The 27,019-nt window shown below is 35.7% G+C and overlaps 1 protein-coding gene across 4 annotated transcripts in view; it reads right to left on the minus strand.

Annotated features, from left to right (window-relative positions):
- The window catches only part of COL11A1 (collagen type XI alpha 1 chain), a 159,762-nt gene that overhangs the window by 108,772 nt on the left and 23,971 nt on the right, over window positions 1-27,019 (minus strand). For all 4 annotated transcript variants that reach the window (XM_063344364.1, XM_063344362.1, XM_063344363.1 and 1 more), the window contains exons 5-6: window positions 13,767-13,895; window positions 231-347 (exon numbers count right to left, since the gene is read on the minus strand). In XM_063344364.1, coding sequence (XP_063200434.1) covers window positions 231-347; window positions 13,767-13,895 — 246 coding nt within the window. The remainder of the gene's footprint in view (window positions 1-230; window positions 348-13,766; window positions 13,896-27,019) is intronic.

The raw sequence follows: 27,019 nt of genomic DNA on the forward strand, positions 1-27,019 counted from the left end.
ATAAATAAAAGAAAATTGAGACAGCATGAATGAAAGAAGGGTAACCAAATGTGAGATGAATGCTGTCAGCCATGAGACCTTCCATCTCTAACTGAAAGCAAGTGTTACAGCTACAGAGTAAAGAAATGAGTGAAAGAAAAACATTTAGCTTATATACAGAAGACACAAATTGACAAACCATATGGTAGGGGACAGCTGGACACCACACAACAAACAGATCAGATTGTTACCTCTGTTTGTGCTACTGTCTCTTCAAACAGTGGGGGTCCCTCTGTTACAGAATCAGTTTCTTTATAATCTGCATCCCCATACTCATAGTCATATTCGATAAAATCTTCTGGTGCGTACTACATTGCAAATGGAAAAATATCAGGCATTCCCATGTTAGTGGTAGCAAACTAGATTAGCAATACTGGAAAGCATCTTAACCTTTACTTAGCAGTAAAGCTTAAGAAAATTAAGGTAGTATGAACAATTCAATACAGTTATTCATTTGGGGAAAAAAATACTATTTCTTATTTATTTCAAAGCACAATAGAAAAGTAATAAAAAAGCCAGTAACAGTGCCAGGAAAAAACTCTCTTTTATTGGACTGCACAGAAGAATCAGCTATAATTTGGATTACTGGTAGCACCAACTGACCTTTGTGACATAATACACTAATTTAATCTTCAAATTGCAAATAACGCCTCATTTTACCTATACTCTTTTACCTGTGTGTTTTTTCAGGTGACCATAAGACCAGAGAGATGCCAATATCTGACATGAAAGGGTAAATAATTTCAGATAGAAGAAACAGCACACAACTCACAAATAACCGTGGCTATCCTCCTCTTGTTTGATGGAGAGTTCTCAAAACCAGGGCAGCTCCATGGTACATATTGCTTAGGCAAATGCTTCACTAGCATAATTTCATTTAAAGGTCAGATCCTCAGCTGCTGTAAATTGCTCCATAGCTCTGTATCTATAATAACTAGTATCAAATGAAGATTTGGCCCACAAAACTTTTACAAGCGACAATGGGTTTAGAACTGGCTTGTGTAATGTTGTGAACATGATCTAGGGAGCCAGGAACTCCTCAGCTGTAATCTTGGCTGTGCCATGAAGATACTGGTCTGGGTATTACGTGCACCAAGTACTACTCATCACAGCTGAGAAGAAAGGGAGGCTTTAAACTATCTAACCACTCCTATCATGCTTGAAGCTACAGGAACTGGTTTGTCCTGTAAATTAAAGCAGTCTCATGGCTGCTACCAATTCTCTTTACGTCCCCAGGGAGCCAAAGGATGCTGGAATTGCGGCCACAATCTGGCCAAGTGTCTGCTTTCCTTTGTTGAGGAAGAAATACTCTAAATGTGCCTCATGTGAGCTAGCCACTTCTGGAATCTCCTCTCTCCTGTTACAAGTCAGCATCATTGTCTGTAAAATTAAGTCAATATCTGTTTTTTTCATTAGATTCCTGAGAGGATTAGTACATTACACTTCAAATTATTCTGACGATTCATAGAAGTCACAAATATTATCAGCATCAGAAGGAAACTGACATTTTAGAAGAAATTATAAATGAGATTAAAACAGATCTCCATATTCCAAAATATATTCTACCATGTGACCAAATTACTGGTTTAACTGTTTTCTCTGGCAAAACCTTTTGATATGATTCTTGTACTTATGATTTTAATGCACAGAAAATATGGAGAAGTTGATTTCCTCAGGAAGTATGAGACTAACACTGAAAGGCCTTAATCACTTAAAAGTCCATGTTAAAAGTTCCTGTTACTTCACTCCTGTGACTCCTCAGAGTCCTACTATGACCAATAGCTTTTCTTAAAAAGAAGATACAGATTTTTGAAGAAGTCAGATGCTTTTTGTTTGATTGTCCTTTTGATTATTTCTACACCCATGCACATATAACTTGATTACTCTTGAGATTTGATAAACATATAGAAAGAGTGTAACATACTTCTGGTAATTGTCCAAAACCATATTGCACATTAATAAGAGAACTTCAAACTGCACTTAAATAACAAAACATGTATCATCTTAGCAGGAAATATCCTCTCTGTAAAGTATATTGGCACTTTGTATCTGCCTCTTTTATATATATATATATATATATTTATATATATATATATAAAGTAAGCAAGGCTTTGATTTCATCAGTAATATCATTGGCATTACAGAAATAAGTTGATTCTATTTATACTTTTCAAAACCAGCAGCATTTTAGACTTAAACCTGGTGAGTAATACGTGGTTATTCTCTCCCTGTTCAGTAAATTAAGATTCAGTCCTAATCCCAGTGAAGTCAATGAAACATCTTTGACTTGTAAATGGTATTGTCCGAGGGTCTCATGGGCAGTGATGATACATTTTTACAGACGTGCAAATGTATAAAAACATGTTTTCTGGATTGTGCAGTTCTGGAAATGCAACTCAATACAACTTGTTTCTAATGAAGTATGCCACTGACATCCAGAAAAGAAAACACAGTGACGAGTTTCCAGGAGACCACAGGCAGCCACATAAAAGAAGTAAAGAAAAGAAATAACCCCATGGATAACAACAGCCGTTTTGAAATAGTTACAGAACAACATTGAGATTGCTGTATTTATTTGGAAATTATAAAAATGTGTGCAAACGCATAAAATCCAATTTGCATATCTTCTGTCAAGAAGTCTATGCAAACTAGGTTGATCTACAAAAAAACCCCAAAAAACACTTTAGTGGAATACACCTCTTCAAATTCAGTCATTCCGCCCTACCAGTGACAACCCATTACATACTTTTAAATGCTTCCTCAGCCGAACAACATGAATCAAACGCTCTGCTATGTAATTTTTACTGGTACTAAAACAATAGACACTACCCATGTTAAATATTATCCAATATCTTAAGGGAGAAGTGGAGGAACATTTTGGAGATAATTACTGCTTCATTAGCTGGATTTAAATTTAAATATGATGCTAGGACTTTGTTTTAATAACTTCCAGACACATAGATTCCCTTTTAGTAAGCATTGCAGACCTATTCTGAAACTGGAACTCCAGCATTCATTTTGACCAATTAAAAATTAAAATATAACTCTGTGTTTCTCACTATTATAACTGTTTTTCAAATCTCAGTAGTATGGCTTCCTTCAAGATAAGCTGAATGGCTGTGCTGAATTGTGCCAACTATGCAACTAATAAAATTACAACAGCGGGTTACAAAAAGTTCTTCAGAGGCCATAAACTAAACAGAAATGTTGACTGGAAAAAAAAAAAGAAAGGAAAAATATCTGTGCCAAGTATGTTAGTATTAAAAAAGAAAGTGGTGAATAAATTGATATTTACGCTAAGATCTGCCAGAGGCATAGTTTGGAAAGCCAGACATTTATGAATGAGAACTAGAAAACACTCATACAAAAAAGCATGAGTATGTGGAGAGATCTATTGCATCATGCATAATCACACAGAAAACACTTTACTTTTAGGTATTGTGCTGCACTCATTTCTATTAAAGAAAATGAAACTTTCTTGACATATGCAAAATATTATCACAGACACAGTGGTACATTTGGGTTGCAATGATATGCAGGCACACAGACAAAAAGAACAGGAATGGATCAGAAGTGGAAAATGCCAGTTTCCATGCTGGAATCAGATTACTGCCAAGCAAGTGAAGATCTTCTCCATGGACCGTTTTTTTTTCTTCCTTTTTAAGACCATGGTATCAGAGTGGTATTATGGGAATTCTTGAATCTACAAGCTAGGACATGTGGCCACCATGCTGAAACCATATTCAGGTATAGTTTCTAATTGGCAGTACTCTGTAGTGCCATTGGTACAAGGGGGACAAGTGGGAATATGCAGTAGCCCTAAACTTCCCACATAGAAAGACCACCTTCTTAGCAATCCTTCCTTTCCAGATGTTTCTTTCTGAAAGATGAGCAACCCTTGTCTTTCACACCAGCCAATAAACAGAGAGAATATGTTTTGTACTGTACTGCACAGGTCCTGTTGCAACTAGTGAAATACAGATGTGAAATCTTCCAGGTGTATTTCCTGAGGCACAATCTGTCCATATGGAGGAATGCATCTCTACACCCCTAAGTGCTGTAAAGATGTACTTCAGAAATATGATTTACTCCACTCCAGCATGATAAAGGCTATTTGCCATTTTTAAGATGAAACAACAGTACTGGTGAAGGACTGGCCAGTTCAGTAAGGACTAAATTGACAAATACCAGGAACAGATTTAATGGAGTGAATAACAGGGCTTTAGTCACCTGCTGTGAACTGGCAACTCACACTGCTCTCACCTGGCAACTCACATTTACTCTGACATTAACAGTCATGACTGGATATGTGCCACATATCCCTTCTTTTTCTGGAGCTTCAGAACTACAAGGTCACCTTTATCAGATGACCAGAGACAGAGTTATGACCCACTCACTTTGAGGCCTCAACAAACCTTGAGAAAAGTGCCTTCACATTTTGGATGCTAACATTTCTGAGTGCAAAACCCATGCTATCTCAGGCCTTGCTACTAGTTCACAGAAGCTGGGGGGTTCACAGAAATCTGTCATGGTTTCACTGCTGATCAAAGGAAAGAGAATAAGAAGATTCTTGAAAATATAGGAGAAAGCATCTAGAATTTCAAAATTAATTAATGCCAATGGAAAAGTATCTTCTGCCACTTTCTAAATTTAGTCAAGACTACTAACTCTAGCAAGAAATCAAAGCAGGGAATGAAAGAAAATATGACAGAGATGAAGAGTGTAGTTGAACAGAGCATCATTTGTTTTGTTAGCTATATACCAAAAGAAAGGTATTACTGGCCAGGATGCAGCCAGAGAATCAAGATGCTGGAATGGGATTTAAAGGGGCATTTGGCTTGTGGATTATTCTGATGATACTTCCTTGGGTACAAATTTAGCCAAGTACAAAATATACCTACCACAGCTGTGCAGTTTACTTCAGTCATCCTCAGAGATCTGTCTATGAAAGTATACCTAAATCCTACTGCTGCTAGATAATGAGATGGTGACAGATCTGAGAGATTTTATTTGATTACAGATACAGAGACGAGATTCACCAAGTGCTCATAGTAATAGTAAAATATATACAACTGCATTAACTTTCCCAGTGATTTCACATGAATATCAGAAAGATTGACTCAAAATTATATCTTCAGCTTGGACAATAGCTGGAACTTGGTGAGGGATTTCAGCTAAGAGACATCAGGTAACACATACTTCAAACATGATGCAATTTTCTGTTGATTTTCTTTCTTCTCTTGTAAGACCACCAATAGTTACAGAACAGCCATTCTTGTAATGAATATTGCATATGACTGTTTTCTTAAAATGAAAAGAATAAAACCTGCTGTTTCTCGATGGGACAAAATCTTTCCGCTATGACCTCATGCTTTCTTTACCAGAATGATTATATTACACTACCAGATCATCATGCAATTCCAATTAAAGAGATGAACTGTTTTCTTCATCAGATTAATTTTAGAAGCAGATCAGCAGCATGCAAGGCCTATTTCAGCTGCGGAATTACTTAAATATTCTGAAGATGGCCTTACTTCGAAAACAGATTCTTCTGCTATCCATACTCAAAAAACCTACCCCCCCCCCAGCCCAAGCTGCAGATTTTAGCAATTTTTGCTTTACCTTTCCAAATTACAAGGAACTAGCAATCTAAATCCTAAACCAAAGAACTGTAATAAGCTCCACTTTTCTGTTGCCTAAAGATTATGCTAAATCATCTAGCTAGCTAAGGAAGCAAAGATGACTTTGAAACATTCTAGGCTCACTAACACTTTACAAAATGCAATAAAACAAAGGATGCTAAGCAAAATGAGTTTTAAAAATCAGATGCAGTAATACACAAAAAAAATAAATGGCAGTAGATGTCAATCTTAGACCAGAAGGAAAGTTAAAAGATTTAAAAGATAGCCTCTTCTACCACATACTCCTTATATTGTTCATAAAAGTGATAAAAGGAAGGAGATAAAATGACATCTGAACAAAATTTTCAACTTCCAAATACAGCCTCTATCAAAAGAAGAAGGTGGCACTTAAGGTTCTTTATTATGTTAATTGCTTAAAGAAAAAGTCTATATACCTATGCAAAGAAAAAGAGAGCTAGGAAGATCACTATTTTTAAAACTTGCTAAATTAGCTAACTGCTGTTCTAAACATGACACTAAACACGAAATTAAATTAAACATGAAAATAATTATCTTTCTGTATTCTTCAGAAAACTAGTCTTTCTGATCAGTCAAACACCTGAAAGGGCACTAAATTAACATGGCATGAAAGGATGCCTGAAGCCTTCAACTCGACATATTTGGGGGCCATTTGCACCTTTACTTTACCAAGTTCATTTCATTAAAGGCAAACATTTCATTTCTTCAAGTAAGCCATTAGTTTGGGATAGGTCCAAAGTAAATGAAGCAGAGTTCCTTCGGGGAGCATTTCTTCAGCAGAAGTCAGACAGTGATTTATTGGGTTGCAGAACAATCTTCCAAGAGAAGATTTGAAAGCCTGATAGCTGGGTCCATTGAAAACTAGACCTGATGACATTCCAGAAAATATACTGCCCAACTTCAAGGAAGATGAAGACTGGCTAGGTCTTTCCCTACTCTAATTTCTGTGGGCTGGCCAAGCATATGTGATTGAACTTGAACTGAATATAATACATTTCCATTTATAGTAGAAAGGGTTTTGAAAACAAGACAGAGGCCAGACTATTCACTAGGTATTTATAAGAAAAGCACAGGTGTGTAACTTCCTTATGAAAAGTAATCCTGATAATTTTAAAATAGAATTTCATCTCCACATTTGATCCTTAAAACCTAATTATACATTCAGCATGAAACAAATGTAACTATTACTGAATTAATCTTAAACATCAGTATAAAAAATTCCTCTGAAAAAACCCAGCAGAATAAACCAAAAAGCTTAAATAAAATCAACAAAATAAAAGGCCCTTTTCTCCCAAAGACACTATTCAGCCCAATTGCTAATTTGCCACTATGTTCACGAACACTGCAACGTACCTGACTGGCTACCACCAGTGTCTCCATAGTAATTCATCCTATCATTTAATTCTGGCATTCAGTGTGTTACTATGGAGCCACTGATGCTAGCCACTGGAACATCGGAGGGTTCATGAAGATACCATACCATTAATGATCAGACTTTGTTCTGTAAAATTCTACAATGGAAGAATAACAATCTAGTACAAAGAACTTGCATTTCTTACTAATTTCCTCTCCCTACTTCCTACCAGTATACTTGTTTGCAGCTCTTTGCCCTTTAGTTTGTTTGTTTTCTCTATATAAAAGCCCTCCAAAATTTGCAGGCCATAGGAAGATTTTGCATGGTAAAATGATTGTGACACTAGACTGAAATCATGCTAATAGACTATTCTAGTTACTTTCTAAAGTTCCTGTCCAGTTTGTTCTCCACTTAATTCTCTTTATCCAAAAACTATTTAATTGCACCAAACATTCTGAACTCTTTAGCAACCCTTTTCTGACATAAGACAATAACATGCAACACTTAATGAATATATTTCAAGATACAATAAGTTCCTTAAAAGATCTGGCCACATCCTCCCTGTTGTAAATCAAACACAATGACTTTTCTTTGCTTGGAATTTCTGAGAACTGAATTGTGCTAATCAAGTAATGATTTGATTTGGTCCATTTGGGAAGTACACTCTCTCCCTCGCTGTGTTCAAATTTGAACATTTTCTATAATCAGATACACTTTCTTTTTCCTTCAGACTAACGACAGATTCAGCACAATTTTTTAACCAACTTCTAGGCAACACCTTTTTGGTGTAGTGACAACTGCTGAGGTCATCACTCTGTACTTGACAAGTTATGGAGATTCATACTTAGCTAATCACAAGCAAGAACAAGGATGACTGATGCATACATACTTCAATTAAAGTCATGAAGGTGGAAATAAATGATAATAAACAATAAAGTGTGTGGATATTACTACTCATCTATTGCTTCCCCATTTTCAAATTTCAGATTGCATGATAATTAGGTCTGATGAAGTTAGAACAAAACAAAGAGGAATAAAAGCATTCTGCACAGGAATGTCCTACATGCATCTCTATTCTAACGGCTTAGCCTGAACTGCCCACAGAAAGCCCCACAGTTCTGGAAAACAGCCAAATTCAGCAGATTTTGCAGAGCCTGTACACAAAAGGTAGTTAAAGGTTACCCAGTTAAATAAACCTTGTTTAGACATATATCACAGTTACTTGGACCCAGAAAGGGATTATTTTTATATATATATATGTATTTACATATATATACATAATTATAATTAAAGCTCCAAAGCTTATATTTTGAAGTCCTTAGGCCACCCCTACTCAACCCCCGATAGGAAGGGGCAGGTGATGGAAGAGGATGCAAGAGGTTGACCTTGGTTAGGTAGGAGAATAGCATGGGGATCAGGATAACACAGCTGAGTAAGCCTGTAGAGAAGGGTAGAATTTAAGATATGTCCTCCTTTCGTAGGCTGGCTAGGTCTATGTCTTTATTCACAGCTTGCTGGTTTTGTGAATCCCTTTGTGAGACACTTGATTCTTCCTAAGCTTTATTTAGGGTAACCTCAGCACTTAATTCAGGGATGAAGGGACCATGCAAGTAAAAAGTAGGCATTGAAATCCTCTCTGCTGCATCACCCGAATTGCAATTTGAATCTAACATTAAAGTAAAAAGAAAACGCAACAAGGAAAAGAAAATTTCGATGCAACACTTAAGGTATCATCCGTAAAGATACTTTGATTATAAATCAGTGTCCAGTAAACCTACATATGAGAGCAAAGTCAAGGTCTTAAGGTCTTGAGACAAATCCAAACATTTTAAAAAGCAAATATTGTTGCAATGATGCGACACGCATCCTCAGGCTCATTTAATGGAAGATCACTACAATATATTCCATAATTTTTCACATTTTATGGTTGGTAAGTTATTTTTAGTCTAGATGCAGTCTCAGACTTTGCCCCCAACAAACACACAAAAAATTCTAACAGCTGAACTGGAAAGATGGCATAGGGTGGAAATGAGTACAGAAAAGGAAAGTTTTTTAAGTCATCACTGCTTTTGAAAGAAATACCCAAAAAACTACAACATTGTGTATTTGATTGTTTGCTCCTTTGCAGAAAGAAACACTGCAATGAGGATTACACTCAGTTAAACCTACATCATCTTAGACAAATATTTCTCTCCAGATGTTTCTTTAGTGGTCTAAAAATCATCCAGATTTTCAGAATAACTCCATTTGCCAGGAGACTACAAAGGTGTGCGATATCAAGACAAATCCTTGTTAGGTGCAACTCTGCAAATATAATTTACTATTTCACTGACACAAATCATCCACTTCCTTTCGGTTTTGTAGTCAGTGCTGGAAACGCACATTAATATAGGCTCTGCAATCACATATTTGTCTCTTTCCTCTAAGCAAAGTATCAGTTTCTTATTCTGGCCTGCAATAATTCAAAGGCTCAGAGATGTAAGGGCAGAAGGGACTATTAGATCACCTTGACTAACTTCTGTATACTTTCAGACTTCAAAACTTGTCCAATCACCCTGTAACTGAGCCATCTAAAGCATAAATGACATTTGCCAAAACTTTTAGAAAGGTATCTACCCTTGGCTTGAAGATATCTAGAGATACACCATTTTGGTCATTTGTTCTTTCATACCTAAAAATTTTAGTAAATCTTTCCTGTCTGAGATTATCTTTCCTTCTTTTCTCCCCAGGCCCCATTTTTATGCATTCAGTATTTTATTTCTGTGAAGGTTCTTTGCATATGCAAAATGAGCAACATTTCAACCTTTTGTCATTATTGTGGACAAGTCAAACACATTAAGTCGTTCAATTCCCAAAGTTACATGAATTACATAGCTTTTCTTTGAATCATTTCCTTTTTTGCAATATTTGGTTTAGTGACTAAACACCAAGATGGTATGTGATGTTCCAGTACATGTTTCAACCAAGAGAATGCAGAGAAATAATATTGCATCTGTATTCTTATTCCTTTGTTTACAAACCAAGACATTCGGTGCATTTTTTTGCCAGTTTTGCTTTAAGTGCTCATGTACAAACTGTTTCCCTACTTTAATAACCAAAATCTTTCAAGGCTACTGTCCAACAAGTATCTTCAGCTTCTGCTGGCTTAAGCCAAAGCTGAGACTGAAAGACACAATCCTGCCTAGCATTTAGCCCAGCGTTATCTCTTCCCTCTCTCTATCTCAAGACTTTGTCTGAAAACATTGGAGATCAAACCAGGAAAAAAATTTAGCTAAACAGTAATCTTTTTGTGTTGGTTTTCAGTTTCATTAGTATCCCAGTCTGGTAAATCATGTACCCTCAAAATTGCTTTCAATGACATAGCAGCAGATGAAGTCCACAGATGGGGACAATCTGCTGCACACGAAAGGTTCTTTTGTTAACATATTTGTATTGTGGGGTATATTTCCTAGTTCTCTATATGCCCTGCATTTTTTCTTTTTCTTCTATGTGTGTGACTTTGCTTTTAGTTGTGTTATCATCATTGTTTACTGCTCTACAGTATCATGACTCCGACAAATTTTAATGTCATCCATTTTACAGTCATTTCTATATTGCTAGCACAATTCCTAAGAAACTCTGCTACAAAGTTAATTCAGTGATAGCCCTTGGTTTATACTAATTTCTGAAATAAGGCAGCCAGATTTGAATCTGTTTGTCAGGTACTTTATCTTTGCCATATAATGCTTTTTTTTTTTCTTTCATGCAAATATTATATGTTGACAAATCAGAAGATTTACGAAGGTCTAAGTCTATAAATTCTATCAGATATCACTGTCAAACTTGTAATCTCCTCAAAACATGCAATCAGGCATTTTGAAATCATTGTTTTCCATCTAGACTGGCTGTAATTACTTTTTTATCTTTTAACCCTTATTTAATTTTGGAATCAACAGTTTTAAGAAATCAGTATTTCTATCTTACATAACTTCTCCCAGTACCTAAATAAGACTTGTTTCATTTTTTTTCCTTAAAATGAATTTGATAGGCTGCATCTCAAAAGATAACAAAGTAGCCAGCTTTAAGAAGCTGCTTTTTATCATTTAGCAGACAATTCTATAATTCTGGGCAGTTCAGTCAGTCATTTATTCTACTGCATATCCATCACACTGGTAGTATTGCTGATGTGTTTATTTCAGATTACTATTACACAACATTTTAAAGAGATCCATTGACTTCACTGGGAATATTCATACAAAGTTATACATATAAACTCATGGATAGCAACAAGGAAATTGTGTCTTAGTTCAGAAAGCAAAATGATTCAATCACCACTCAGAGCAATAAATGGAAGAAAACAGAAATGGCAGTTCTCCATTTTTTTAATCTTTTAGCTCTTCAAATTTTTTCAAATTCATTTTGAAATGTAACATTACAAATTAAGATCTCTGATTTTACCTTTTTCTCTGTAGGTGCTCCCACAAACTATGTGTGTTATCACAGGGCAAAAAAATAGGCTTTAGAAAAACACATTAAAAAACCACTAACACCAAGAGCATTTTTGCAATGGCTGCTGAATTTAATGATAAGATATTTGCTGACTCCAGTGGCAGTTGCACTAGGCTATAGTTGATGTCTACTCAGGATGCTGAAGGAGAACAGCAATAATTGTTTGATTTTATGGTTCCTTTTCTTTGTTCAGTGCTCACAGACTGTTTTCAACAGATGTGCAGTATATAACTAGGAATTCCATATGATGAGCATATAACTATATATGGGCACATAGTTTTTATAATTATGATGAGGCTTATTTTTCTTTTGATCTACTAATGTGTGCTCTCAACCGATGCTACTGTTAAACAGCCTTGGTGTAGTATAAACATGATATTTGAAGCATCAGATTTAGCTAGTCATCCATTATGGAGGGAATGTAATCCCTAGGCTATTTTATTCATATTCTACATCCTTTAGAAACATTTAATTACACTCTAATAATTCAGCAGTAGTCACGGCTAATAATCAAGCACAAGTATTCATTCTTCTTCATCTTGAATAGATTTTGAATCTACAGCCTGATCCCAACTAATTTCTGTGGACTCCAAGCCTTGTCCACATGCATTACACTAAAGGACAGGAGCCATCATCGCCATCAGCGGTGGCCAGAGCAAACAAATATTTGTAGTCTTTCTAAACCATGTTACCTCCTGCTTAGGAGTTAATGGAAGTTTGGATGTGACAGTACTCCCAACTTAGTTAAAGAATTTTAAATATTTCGATATATTCCTCTTCAAAAAAGAGACCAAGAGATTATTTTAACAACCTTTTCCCACAAATATGAGTTTATTAGATTGACTGCTCTTCAGCCTTATTTCAAAGTAGAAAAGCACTAGCCTATTCAAACCTTCCAGGTCTTCACACAGAAGGTCTTCCAGGTCTTCAAACAGAAAAAGAATCAGAGTGCTGAGTCACATAGCAGCAAAGCCTGGGAAAGTTCCCAAGCAAAATTTCAAATTTCTTTAAAATTTAATAATGAGAAAAAAATTAACTGGATTTCGCCATCTTTTATTTACTTCCCATAAAATATCAGCAATATGCTTTCAGCCTGTTCTGTTTTGGAATATAGTGCGTGGAGATCCACATAGCCAGGCACACAGACAGAAGGTCCTACTGGGTCCTCATGAAGAGACCAGAGTCTATACACAATAATGTAGTGTAAAGGCCTCTGCCTCTGTGTAATTGACTTGAGACATCTTGAACTATACGTCCGATGCAATGGATGTGGGAGTCCCTTTGAACTAAGTTCGGGAGCCCTATGGACCTTAGTCACTTGATGACATAATTTTCAGTCAGATAGAATAAATAGTAACAACAATAAAATTATCATGTATTTAGGAAAAGTTCTGTCTCAAAATTGGCTCAAAGCAGACATCTCAGAACAATTGAGCAAGTTTTTAATGGTGATCTCTTGAGCAACCAGCAACAATGACTGGTGAGATCACACAAAATTGAAGTTCAATTAAGACTAGTTATATTTTGCAAAAGCTTTCCACTCTACAGTGTTTGATGCAAGTATTCAGAATGTGGACAACAATACATACAAATGCTGATCTCAGAGGTCTAACCTGAGGAACTATCTTACCCCCAGTGAATTACTCAGTTTATGGCTGTGAGAACTGTCTACAGTGACAAATGGTTTCTGTAAACGTTTTTTGTGTTTCTTGGAAAAATTCCAACTCTGTTTTGTCCCTGTTGATATCTACCTGCTACGAGTAGACCTGGCTGAGATAATTTTGCGTGTACGTGCATTTGTACACTGGACACAGCTCATTAGACTGCATGGCATTTCTAGCAGAAGTTGTTTACAATTGCTGAATACTCACAGCTCCCATATCTTTCAAATGTGGTATTTGATGGTGCTCAGCATCAGTGAAATCATAAATGTACACAGGAAGAACAAATAGGTACAACTAAACAAATTCATATTGCTATAATTTTTTAAGTAATTATAGTTAAACTTTGTTGAGAATGCTGGTTATTCAAATACCAGTGTGACAGGTTCCTTCAAATGCTTGACATAAATGAGTGGATGGCAAAAATGAATGCACTCCTGCAACCTGCCTCCCCCATATCTAGAACAATGCAGGCCATTTAGCTGTAAATGCTCCTCGGGTAACTTGTATCCAGCACAATCCCTAAAGTGCAATAAATCTGGTAATACATGACTGATTACTCACCTCATCAACTTGAGGATCTTGAGCCTGAGCAGCATTGGGCACTGGGGAATCACAGTCTGGGCTATAATGCTCACAATAGTCATACGCAGCTCTGGGGTCAGCTATAATCAACAGCTGCTGGATGTCACCCTGCAGGAAAGCATATGCAGGTTAACTAACAAAACCAAAGATTGTCTACAGTTCATCAACAGTACAGAGTTTTAATTCAGAAAATAAAACTAGGCACATAATACTTAGACATTATATTAACATTTGTGGTTATAAATAACATATCTACTTAATTGCTGCTGCTATTCTGGAAAACATCCTCACTATTGTTCACATGGCAAAGCGACGCAAATTAACAATGATTGGACTAGGTGCAAAATTCTGGCTTAAAATGCTGTCTGGTTTGGAAAGGAGAGGGTGGGAAGGTGTAACTCCTGTTCTGTCATTTTCATGCTGTTTGTTTACTTCTTCACTGGGAACCAGTCTAAATTCCTAAGATTTAATTCAGGGCACTTCCTATTACCAGCATGCAGCTCAGCATGCAAGCGATCAACAGTGTAATTCTGAGAGTTTGCATCACATCTGTAGTCTCAAAGAAGGGAGAAAATACAATAAAATAAAAAAGGCTGTACCAGAGACACAGTTATTGGAATAAAAAATAACTTTTTATTTACACGGTAAGCACCCTGTAAATACACATTATAGAATACATTGAAATAAAAATTTTAAAAGCTAACAAATGTTATTTTCATCTCCATTCCTAAATATCATGTGTAAAAACAACATCACAGTAAAGAGACCCACTATTATGGATAATAAAAATGGCTCTGCTGAGATCCCCTACAGAGACCTTGTATGTTTATCATTTTCCACAGAAAGCTGTCTGGTATCCAGCGCATTTCTTAACATAGCAGTACCATTTAAACAGCATTAGGTAAATTCCTGCCAACATTTCCACTATAAATTTTCTCATTCAGGAGCTTCTTATGCTGTCATAAAAATAAGGTTGTTGAAAATTGGCACATGCTCTTGGTCAAAACTCATTAACTTCAATCTCTCACTATTTCCCCAGAAGGGGGAATTTTAAAGCTTTTATATGCTTCTCATGTAATTTTATTTTGTTTTTACCAAAAATGGGGGTAAATGAATACCTTTGTCAGTATACCTGTGTATGTTTTGTCTTTAAAGAGAAAATATTGTAACTGATGGAAACATACAGCTGGGAAAATTCACAATTATCTCAATATTTCCAAAATTGCTTTACATCTTTCAGAACAGTAGCCTTTAACAAATTAACAAAATTGCAGAATATTTTAAAATAGTAAAGACTAATTTGTAACACTCCTTCCTTTCAAAAAGAAAACTCACAGAAAAAAGCAAAACCCCCTCAAACTTAAAAAAATCAAACAACTTTCTGCAATTTTCCTAGTTCTACAATATTTTTTTGCTAACTTATTTAACATAAAATATGAAATACGTAGTTTCTTAGCACATAATGGCTATACATTACAAAGCTGGTTTTTACAATACTCTCAACTCCCATTACTTTATAGACTCATGTGTGTCTCAGATTAATTTAGAGATGGAATTTATTTTTTTTAAGCTTCCAGAAATACTGGAAGTTCCCCTGCCAGTGGTTCTGGACTGTCTTTTTTATTTTCCTTAGCTCACTAATACTTCCCAATTTGGACATCTTCCTACAAAACCTGCTATACATACAGAGAAATTCCCTCTTTGATTCCTTACATGACTCCCTCAAGAGTTTGAGTGCTTTGAGAGGTTTTGTGCAGTCATTGTCAGCCTGGGCTACGCATCCCTCATTTCCAGCAAAGTGTTTCCAAAGTGCTCTGCGCTTCCTCTTTCACCAGCTAAATTAAAACTAAGCGAAGCAGAGGAATAAGTTAGAGAGAATTAGCAACTGAAAGACAAAAGAGGTAACTCTCTTGGAGCAACCATTAGAGATATATGTGTAGAAACTCTGTCCTCACCCTGCTGAGCTCAAGTTATTGTCTTGCTCTATGCCCCTGAATATACATGGCATTTGGAGATGTCCATACAGATCACCATGTATACAGCATGCCAGCTAGTGTGAGTAATGGCAGAACTAAAACAGAATTCTTGAAACTGCTGCTGTCTAGTATGATACGCTAAGAGAACCAAGGTGGGGGAATATTGCCAGTATTCTGGAGCTTGCTTTGCGCTGATCTTGAATGTCATGGAATTTTGGCGCTGGGTTTTGTTGGATTGTCTGTTTGCAAGAAGCACTCAGCATGCTGTTACCACTTGGCTTAGATGTCCCTAAATTGGTTAAAGCTGTTCCTGATCCATTGACTGCATTTCCCAGCTCCGCCTGTCTGCCTGTCATGAGTCCACATAGAGGGAGGCCCTCAGAAGTCTTGCATAGAATGCATAAATTGCTACTGGCTATTCATCTGCGAGGAGTTTACTGAGGAACTGATTGATTTTACATTTGGCATCTCAAATGTTAATTTTCCTCTTTTTCCTTCAACATCTGCCATAAAAATATTTCTAGTAAATTATTGTTTTTCTTTTTCTATTTTTTTGTTTTCCCTTTTCTGTCTTGGCTAATTAAATGACTTCTTCAAGTATTTGTATGTGATGTATTGGCAGTGCTGTTTCACTAGTCAGTGAAGAGCTTTCCTTTCAGATCAGGTCAATCATCTCAGCACATGAAACTCCACATACATTATTGCAGATTTCTTAATTGCAATTTAATTATCATTCTAAGGTATATGTTGGACAAAGCTACACTCTTCCTCTTTGAAAATTTTTCACAGAATGACTTTAGTCTTCACAAACACATTATTTGATTTTAACTGCTTGACTTTGTGAGACTGAAATAGAATTTTACAAAGTTATTTGCAAATAAACTACAAATACTTAATCTGGCCATATTTCACCATCTGGAGCCATAAATTAAGCACTTAATGATAAATCTGCACGAGTCCCAAGAACTTTAAATGGAAACATGGATAAATGGAGTCATGGGCTATTAAAAATTCTAATAGTAGTCTCTAAAACAACACTGAGGTATCTAAACATATAGGCATATGTGCATAATGTTATGCTTATATGAAACTTGCAGGAAAAAAGGATGTCTCACAGGATAGAATCATGAAAGGAAGAGAGGGGAAACGAAGATGGGAAAGGAGATGGGAGAAGAGAGTAAATTTTACAAATACACCTGAGCATCCTTGAAGTACTCCAAAAACTGCATAGAGAAAAAAAAAAAGTACAAAAGGCAGCTGTCTATATAGATTAGTTCTATTTCCTTCCCTACGAAATTGTCATGACCACCTTTGTTGGGAAAGACTGCTCAGGTAATTTCACCAAGTTAATAGACAATATATAGTGTGTTATACAAGTCAAATGTTTGATGTCTGTGCTGAGCCAGTCTTTCACCATGTCAGAGGTAAGTGGGAAGACAGCAGAAGGAAGAGGCAGAGAATTTGTGGTGAGGTATCAGATATACACAGCCATTTTTTCATCCTATTACTTGTAACAACGTGCATGCTTAACTTGTGCCCAAAAGTGCTAAAAGTCTATTTAGCACTTAAGAAAAAAAATCTGCCGCCTTATAACAATTTTTTATCCTGGATAACACTTAATACAATTAATTTAAACAGTGTTTATCAGATATTTAACATTACTTGCATATTAAAGATGAGAAAGCTGAGAGATAGGTCTCTGCCTTAGTTGCCCAGAGGTGAAGGGGAACATCCAGCAACGTATTCAAGCATACCTAACAATAAGCATGCAAGTAAAGCTTGTTAGTAAAATGGATCAATTTGGAGCCTTAATATTTAGTTTGGATCATATATACTTTATTGAAATAGACCCTAAGTTGTCAAAGCCAACACATAGATCACAAAGTCAATGCACAGTTGAGTAATTCATTTCAATATGGAATAAAAATAGTTAAAGTCTAGGAAGGTTTTAATTCCTCTCTATTTTGGGAATGTGCTCATAATTAAAATCAGAGGCTTTTGAATCAGCTTCATGGTTATATGAAAAAAAACGGCCTGAGAATCATAAAATATCTTGCCCACCAGTTATGCCTAGCATGAAAACACGGCACAGAAAGATTACTTTTGTAACATTGTCATAAAAGATACCCCACCAAATAAGTTACTCTTTGCAGAATCCTCCAAGACTATTAAAAGGAGTTAATTAGATCTGAAGAAACATTTGCTTCTTTGTGGCATGCCACAGCAAATGTGGAGAACCAGGCCACAGAGCTCCAAGAAGCATACGCTCAGATCAGTTGAATGCCTGCCTACTGGAAGAGCTGCACTGACATTTACTCAAATTAACTGTTCTACAAGGAACAGCCCAGCTAAGAATGAGAAGTGTGTGATGAATTCAGTCATTGAAAATGCCTCTGTGAATCTCAGAGACATTCCACAGTGACATTCTAGAATAAAAAAGTTTATATGTATGTACACTTCCAATATTTGTTGAAAAACACAATTCACCTAATACACGAGGTGGGGTATCTGCACTGAAAACATAGCTCTTGATGGGAAAACAGTTTGCAATACTTTAAAAATACAGCATTGACTAACAAAAAAAGAAAATGGACACCCAATATGCAGGAAAGCTGTAGACTACTAAGTTTCCTTCCCAATTTTAGTGACTTTCTCTTGATGCAATTATTGCTTTAGTTAGCCTCATGGTAGTAATTGCTATATTTGATTCCACCTCTTTAGAGTCTTTCTTAGATTCCACAGCAGAAATCAGAAAAAGGAAAATCTCCCGTTAAATATCGTGTCAGATTTTCTCAATGATGTAAATCATTGAGGGCCTAAGAAGTAAAGAATGAATTATTTTATCATTATAAGCAATAAATGTTAATGGCTGCTTATTATCTTAATTGTGACTTCATAAAAAGTCTCAGATATTATCTCTCTTCTTGAAACATTCTCTTTTCCTTTTAACTATGTAATCTTCCTAATGCTTTCTAAATATTATGCATTAGAGAAGTACAACCATAAAGTAGTCCATTTATAGTCTGTTTATCAGCCAAAATTTTCTATCATTGATAAAAGACATCTTTGCTATCACCTGCCAGCATTGTTAAAAAGGCAAAAGTATGAATTCTTACAGGGCTGTAAGGGCACTATATGAAGGCATCAGTGCTGGAATTACTGTTCCTTCCAGTATTTAAGATTTTATGGTCTAGTTCCCTAGTTCTACAAGAACCTCAAACAGTTCCATTCTAGAGACAGATTTTTGGGATACCTCTTTCACAAGAATCTCAATAAAACAATAACCCTACCAGGTGAAAGTGACCTTTGTCCAGGGAATACCCGGAGAGCATTACTTGAGAAGCTCTGCAGGATCCTCTCCACAGAAGCAAACTTCAAAAATTATTCAAAACATTTTAAAAAAAAAATATTTCAAAGAACAAGTGATCTTGGTAGTTGCACAACCAGGATGCTACATAACAATGTGACTGGACCAGAGTTGAGAACTCAAGTTGTAGTTTCTTGTTGTAAAATAATGAGATTTTCTAGAATGATTTCATGAAGAGAAAGCTTATTGTTCTTTTTCCAGCCTGAAAAAAAAAAAATCTAATGAAAAATAATGCAGCAATTACTTAAATGTCAACTTTATATATTAGAGGTTCAGAAAGACTTTCCACAACTGGAGTGGGAGGCATAGTATGAGAAAAATACCATCCTTATGATTTATATTCTGGATAAAATGAGTTCCCCTTATGTGCTTATAACAATAATTAGATTTTAAAGATTACTTCCTAAATGGTGATAAAAGCATAACAAAACCAGTGCTAGGCACTATATCAACTCAGGAGAACAAAATCAGTATCTTTAATTTTCATAGGACAGCTAGAGTCTAAGAATTCCAGAGTGGACTCTTCAGTAAATCAGCAGAAACCCTAACCTGTGTGTATGTGCCAACTTTCTCTAATTAGTTATGTGACAGTACAACTATAGACTCCAAAGAACAAAAGTCTAGACAGCCTGGACATTATTACTATAGTATTTAGAAAAACCTGCTGCAGAATTCATTTAATCTTCCTACAAAGATTTGAGGGATTGAAGAATTCCAGAGGCCTTTAATATAATATTCCATATCCCAGGACCATTGCATAATATAGCTAGAGAAAGATATTTAGAGTCTGCCAGACTGAAGCGCTGTAAAAGCAATAAATTGTGAAAGCAGAATTTTGTACAGGTCAAAGTTTCCATAGAAATCAATGTCTTCTTGTTTCTTTGAAACTCCATGGTTATAGTAGTATGTATTCAGCTTGGTTAAGAAATAGATTCATATACCAATTATAATTTTAACCTTCAAAACAAAGTTGTTCACTGGCCAAAGTCTACTGCAATTCTTGGCTGAGATATTAGATTTTATTACAATGCCTGCATGTGTACATAGCACACGCATGCTGACAAACACACACATGTGACCAAGGACACTCTATTTTCTTGATAAAAGACCTGCAAATCTGTTACATTATCATTTATCTTTGAAACCTTATTTACACCTGTTCTTTAAAACTTAAATGTATTGCACACAATAGTAAATGAGGTCATAATAAATCCTATCTGTAAAATTTGCTGGAGCTGATGTAACAGGCAGCATTTTTAAGCCCATGTTTTTAATTTTAAATGTAATTACAAATAGTTTAGTTAAATGACCATTCCTCTGTTTCTTGGGAATATTCCTCAAAAATGAACTTGAACTCCAACAAATTACCAGAGCTTTGCTTTCTTTTTCTCCTTGCTTCCTGCTTTCAAAAATAACAAGGAAAACAGAATTATTTACTTCTGTTCATGAAGCATAAGTTTGGAAGTACTATAAAAAAATAACAAACACGAAACCACAATTCTTTCAGGTAACAAAAAAAAAGGCAACCCAAAACAAGCCAAACAGAAAGCTTCTGTAAAAAATGTTGGTTTTTTATTAGGTGCCTCTGAAATGGAAAATTTGTTTGCTTTGCTTTTATTTTTTTATTGTTTTTTTCCTCCCAGTGCTGGAAATCGGCCACTTCTCTGGTGTTGACAGCTAGAAGGTTGCTTCTAAATATTTTTACCTTGAACCTATTGCATTTTTTGGTTTCTGTCTCATTTATGTTAAACATTACTTTCTAGTCTGACTGACACTAAACATTTAGTGGGTCACTAGCAATTACTAAAGGTGATGTATAATGGGAATCATTTTGGCTACATCTACATTAGCTAGTAGTGCAACTCAACAGGACAGTATGAAAGAGAGGATACCGATGACACATCATTCACGCACATGCCTCTGGGGGAATTTTACTTTGGGTTAGCTATTCTACTTTAGCCATACAGCAATTTTGGTCGCTCAGTAAAAGCTCAACCCATTCTGCTACTGCTACTTTCTTCATGGATTATGCAGACAGATGAACGGCCTTTCTGCACTTGCACACTTGGACTTCGCATGCTTACAGAGATCTGTGAGGGATGGTTACTCATCTGAAGGGATCTATAAGTTAAATCATATTGCTGTCAAGGTACTATCACTGTATCTTCAACTGCTCACTCAGGCTATTTATAGGAACTCTATGTTGTACATAAGTATATGAATGCTTTTTTCATGAACACAGGTTAAAGCCTAGTATCAAAATCTAAACACTTTATTAACAAGGGTTACTGCAATGATTTAATCTCATAAACAGTTAAAGCTTCCATTGGCTTTAAATGATAGTCTTGCATAAATCAGGTTTTGTCTTGTTATACTCATTTACAGCACAGTGCCTAAAAATCATTGTATTGGTCTGACATGTTGGGAGTTTTGAAGGAAGAAAAGTCTCTATAGGGAAATATCTGCATAAAGACTGTTAGTTATTAACTTATTATAAAATACTTATTATAAAAAACTGTTGTATTGTTCACACCAAGAGTACTAAATGAGGAGTGACAAATCCTTAAAGCTGGCAAAGAATAAAAAGATCCCTGCTACTTATCAAACATTTAAGCGACAAACGTATTTCAATGGATACAATTCAAAATTCTTTTACTAGGTGCCAGGTACCAGCATCTGACTGATTTCTTTTTTTTTTAATTTTTGTGTGCTATTATAGGATTGCTCTTCTTTGCAGCAAGTGCTTACAAACCAGCCCCTCTTGCACCAAATATTTGATAACACAGAAGAGATTAATTTCAAATGACACATGTAAGTTTGAGGTATACTGTGTCAGTCTTCCATAAACAAGCATTTACAGATTAGTCCCACTGATATCAACACATCCACTTCAATGAACAAGTGCTTAGAAGTGTAAATGAAGGTCTCATAATTTGGCAGTTAGTAATAATACAATTTCTAGACAGCATAATTTTATTATTTTAAGACATAGTCGCTGTTTATAATTTGCTTCTCAAGCATTTGTATGCCCCTGACGTTTAATGCTTGCTTGTATTCAATACCTTATTTGTGACATCATATTTATTTCCATATTAATTGAGCATGATGTCATAAAATCTCAGATTAGCACTTACATTCATGAATGAGCAGCAGGCAACTCCAAATAAGAAATTCCTCATATAAAACACACAACCACCCTCCAAGATTTGGAAAATACTTAAGATAAATTTTTTCTTGCTTTTAAAGCTAAGCCAGAAGAGCACACTACTAAAAAATGCCTTTTAGCTTTAGCACCAGTAGATGAACTTACCAAGGGATATTATGTTGTGGAATATACAAAAATAGCAAATTAGGTAGTCGTTTATCATGCTCTGAGGACACTAATCAGCCCTTTCCTTCTTTCAATGGTGATCTACCTGATCTCCGGACAGCCAGTATGGTTACTTACTCATAAATTATTGATCATCAGCACAGAAAAGTTACATCAAAGCAGTCATGTCAAACTGATTAAAATGTATGCATTTAAAATTTCCCAGTGTACTATAACATGCTGCTGTATTAGCAATAGTCAGACTGCCAGAATTGAAACAAAGGTGGGGAAAACTGCCTAGCAGACAGAAATTAATATTAGGAACAGAAAAAGGAAAAGGAAATAGCCAAGAATTAAATTTTATTAATTTTTTTTTGTATTACAAATTTAAAATAACACAGTCAGAAATAGGGAAGAATATTTGATCCACTGTGATATAACACTGTTTTAAAATAAGTGTGAAATATTCCTCACAGGAGCAATATTTGTTCATAGGATTCTAAATGAATGGTCCGCACAAATATGTTAGAGTAATATGACTGAAGAAGTAATTCTTTTTTCCAAAGATACAATCAAATTGTCAGGAGGTGAGGATAATGTAATGTAATAATATCTATTTCTGACTTATGTGTGTACGCAAGAATTCATAGAGGTTTAGATGCAGTCTCTAAGGGAACAGGAACACATGATGCGTCTCATTGTTTACAGCACTGATTCTGACAGTGCTGAACTCTGCATTCAACGGGAGTGAATTACGTTAATGACACCACTGGTTTTCGCGCAGTTGTATTATGCTGTATGAATTGGTTCAGGACCAGAGGAAACTCTGGTATCTTCAACTAGTAGGTCACTGAAGCCTAAGATTTCATTATATTTATCTACAGGTTCATTATTTCCACATTTGGAATTTCCATTCAGTTTGGGGAGACTGAAGAGTGCTCCACAGTTCTTGTGATCAAATCATTGGCTTACCGTGACTAAAACACATCATTATTACACAAGTTAAAACATCCTTTGTGATGCATGGGTACAATATGCTGTGAATTCCAACAGGTCACTGTACCCTTAGGTATTTCTTTCTATGTGCTTGCTACATGTAAGCTAATAAAGGCATCAAATGTCATATGGAAAGTCTGCCTTATACCATTTTAAGTCTTAAACACTTAAATCTAATGTCATGGATAAATAAATTCATTTCTGGAATTTCCTGCACATAGAATAAGACACATCATTGGTTTTATGTGTTTCTTCAATGCCTGTTGTGGTCTCAAATACAGCAGGGTTCACAACACAGAAATGCCACCAAGGAGAGCCATGGAACCACCAAACATCACTCTGTGCTACCATGAGTAAGATAAACAGAATGTTTAAGACACAATCATGAGACTTTCAAGCAGGAGACAAATTTCAGAGAACAGCCCCAAACTTTAGAAATTGTATCAGCAGTAGCTAAAGGACGGATAAAGTCCTACTAGTGAAACAAAAGGATGCTGTTTAGTAGAAAAACATGAGATAAACTCAAAAAGAACTAGATTATGTTTTGCTTGGCCAGACTTTGAAGGACACATGTAATTTAAACCGCGCATAGTACAGCACCTTGTTTAAACTTTCAGGGACATTCTAATTGCCTGTTTTCAACATGCACATTTCTATCTAAAGATTCAAATAACTGAGCATAGGTATAAATGTACCCCTGTTGGCTGTACAGTAAAAGAGAAAGCAGAAACCTACCCCAAAGGCTGTAAGCTTCTAATTTAAGTAAGAGAATTCAGACTATAACAAACCCCCCAGCAATTACAAGAATAGCCTTAAAAGCATGGAACTGATTTCTCTGAATAAAGCAAGAGAAAAGGGGTGCAATCACTTAAGTAAGAAACCTGATCACCGAAGGAATACAGAAATGTACAGAGATGTTACAATTGGTAGAAATGTTGCTGTTCTCAATCCTGAATGTTAAGATTCAGCCTGTAAAATGACCTTACAGACAGCTGCATGATTTCTTTGTGTGTCCAGAGAAGGGCAACAAAGCTGGTGAAGGGTCTAGAGCACAAGCCTTATGAGGAGCAGCTGAGGGAGCTGGGGTTGTTTAGCCTGGACAAATGGAGGCTGAGGGGAGACCTTATCACTCTCTACAAGTCCCTGAAAGGAGGGTGTAGTGAGGTGGGAGTCGGTCTCAGGAAAGTAACAAGTGATAGGAAGAGAGGAAATGTCCTTAAATTGTGCCAAGGGAGGTTTCGATTGGACATTAGGAAAAATTTCTTCACCGAAAGGGTTGTCAAGCATTGGAACAGGCTGCCCAGGGAAGTGGTGAAGTCACCATCCCTGGAGGTATTTAAAATACATGTAGATGTGGTGCTTGGGGACATGCTTTAGTGGTGGACTTGGCAGTGTTAGGTTAATGGTTGGACTCAATGATCTTAGATGTCCTTTCCAACCTAAATGATTCTGTGATTCTATGATTCCATACTATGATTCTTTTGTGAGTCCAAAGCCATATTTCTTCTTAGTGGGTTTCAGCTGGAATTGAAGCACGGACTTGCCATATCAATGTAGAAGATTTTAGAAAAATATTTGTCAGAGGATCACTAGCTTCCTTTTTTATCCTTCAACGCGTGACAAAAACCCTCAGAGAAAAGTATTTTTATTTAAGTAATTGTAGCAAATTCTGTTAAAGTTATATCCACATGTCCATGTTGACTTCACATAAGTTTGACTTCAGCAAAAAGGTAGGGTTATTTTTTGGGTTTCTTCAATTAATCTGCTAATTCTGATTTTTAAGTATACCAATTTCAATTTGCTAAGTATGCCTTCATTCAACCTTACTGACTCTTCCAACAGTTGCTAACCAAAAAATAATCACATTCTACCACATCCCTTCCCATCTCCTCTTCTTCTACAGGGCTTGAAAGAGTGGAGGGAATCGTATATCAAGTGCAAAAGGTATGGATAGAGGAAACTATCACTGAGAAGGAACTGCTAGAGTAGGAATTATTTTGCCTTTAAATAGTTACTCTTTTTCATGATTTAAAGTTTCATCTTTCTTTCTGAGTAGCTATTAACCTTTGTGACAGAAGAATAACATAGCAGGAAATTTTCAGAACTATCATTTTATTTACCCCTTAGATAGCCTATGCTTCTGCTGTATTGCTGTGGGAATAGTCTTAATCTCTCTTTAACAAATCTCTCTTTAACCAGATTTTTTTCTGAGGATTTAGTATTTAAAACTGTTTAAAATATAGAAGACAGATATAATATCATAATAGTTAACAACTTCAGAGATTAAATGCCCCTAGCTTGCTTCTCTTCTACTCAACATGTTACTTAATGCAAACAATGAAAACAAAAATCTCCCTTCACGCACATATCATCAACCTCCGTACTTATTTTCAAACAGCTATGTACAATCATTTCAGGACGTCTGAAACTTCAGACAGGTCTTTCTGTTTAGCAATTGCACTGAGTAAAACAAACCAAACACCAATGTTTAGTTATTGTGCACTTCCCTCCTTGACAACTTTTAAAATGGTTACAAACTTTGCAACAACAAGCCAGGGCCTTAGTTTCTATTAGAATCTAAAATCACTTGTAAAACACTAACAAAATATGAGTTTATCTACTTTCATTGTATTTTTTTGCTGAATACTTTTACTTATGTATATTAACATTGCACATATTTTGACAATTTATTGCCAAATACACCTACTGTGGGACTTGGTTTCTGACCTAACAAAGAAACACAAGTCAAAATTGAAAGTAATTATCCTATGTCGAGACCAAAAAGTCTTGTCCCACCCCAGATAAGGCATCTGTGGAATTCATCTTCAAATGGAAAATAATGTCCCTCAGATGTGCAAACTGCATTGGGGACTACAGGTAAATTAGGGTGTGAATACCAAACATATCCTACTGGTTGACCCATTAAATCATCCCAGAAATTTCCCCATTCAAAAGTCTCATGTTTCGTCATGTCTGTGGAAATGAAGGATAACAATGCCACAGTGTTACACTCAAAATTCATATTTCCTCTCTTGATACCTCTGCAGTTTCTCAAGCATATGTTCTGCTTAAAGCTAGGATCACAACTCTGGACTTTTATGGAGCACAGATGTTCTGTATATGAAGTAAGATAACTACTGATCTGCATTTTCTTATTTTTCAGTTTTAATTTAATTTTGACAGTTTTGACTGTTGTATAACAATATTATAAAAGAAACTCAATAGCGTAGATTTAAAGAAGCTTCATTATTAGCCTGTAAAAATAATCGTTGACATAAGGATTCTGCCTTAGAAAGGCCTCATGATTGGCAGTCACATACTTCCTTAGAGGCATTTTACCCTTCCTATATGTACTTCTTGGCTAGTAAATGATGGAAACATATATGTCCTTATTGCCAAAGTATGTTCCAGTTACTGGAAAGAGTAATAAGTGGGATAAACAATATAAGGGATTCATATTACACAGAAAGCTTTCCAGGTCCTTCTCCCTTCTCTCAAATACTGTTAGTATGCACAAATATCTGTAAATGTTTAAGAGAGACAGGACTAAAATGATTCAGTATCATACTACTCAACTTTCCTG

Source organism: Chroicocephalus ridibundus, chromosome 8 (genome assembly GCF_963924245.1).
Source record: "Chroicocephalus ridibundus chromosome 8, bChrRid1.1, whole genome shotgun sequence".
Lineage (NCBI taxonomy): Eukaryota > Metazoa > Chordata > Aves > Charadriiformes > Laridae > Chroicocephalus > Chroicocephalus ridibundus.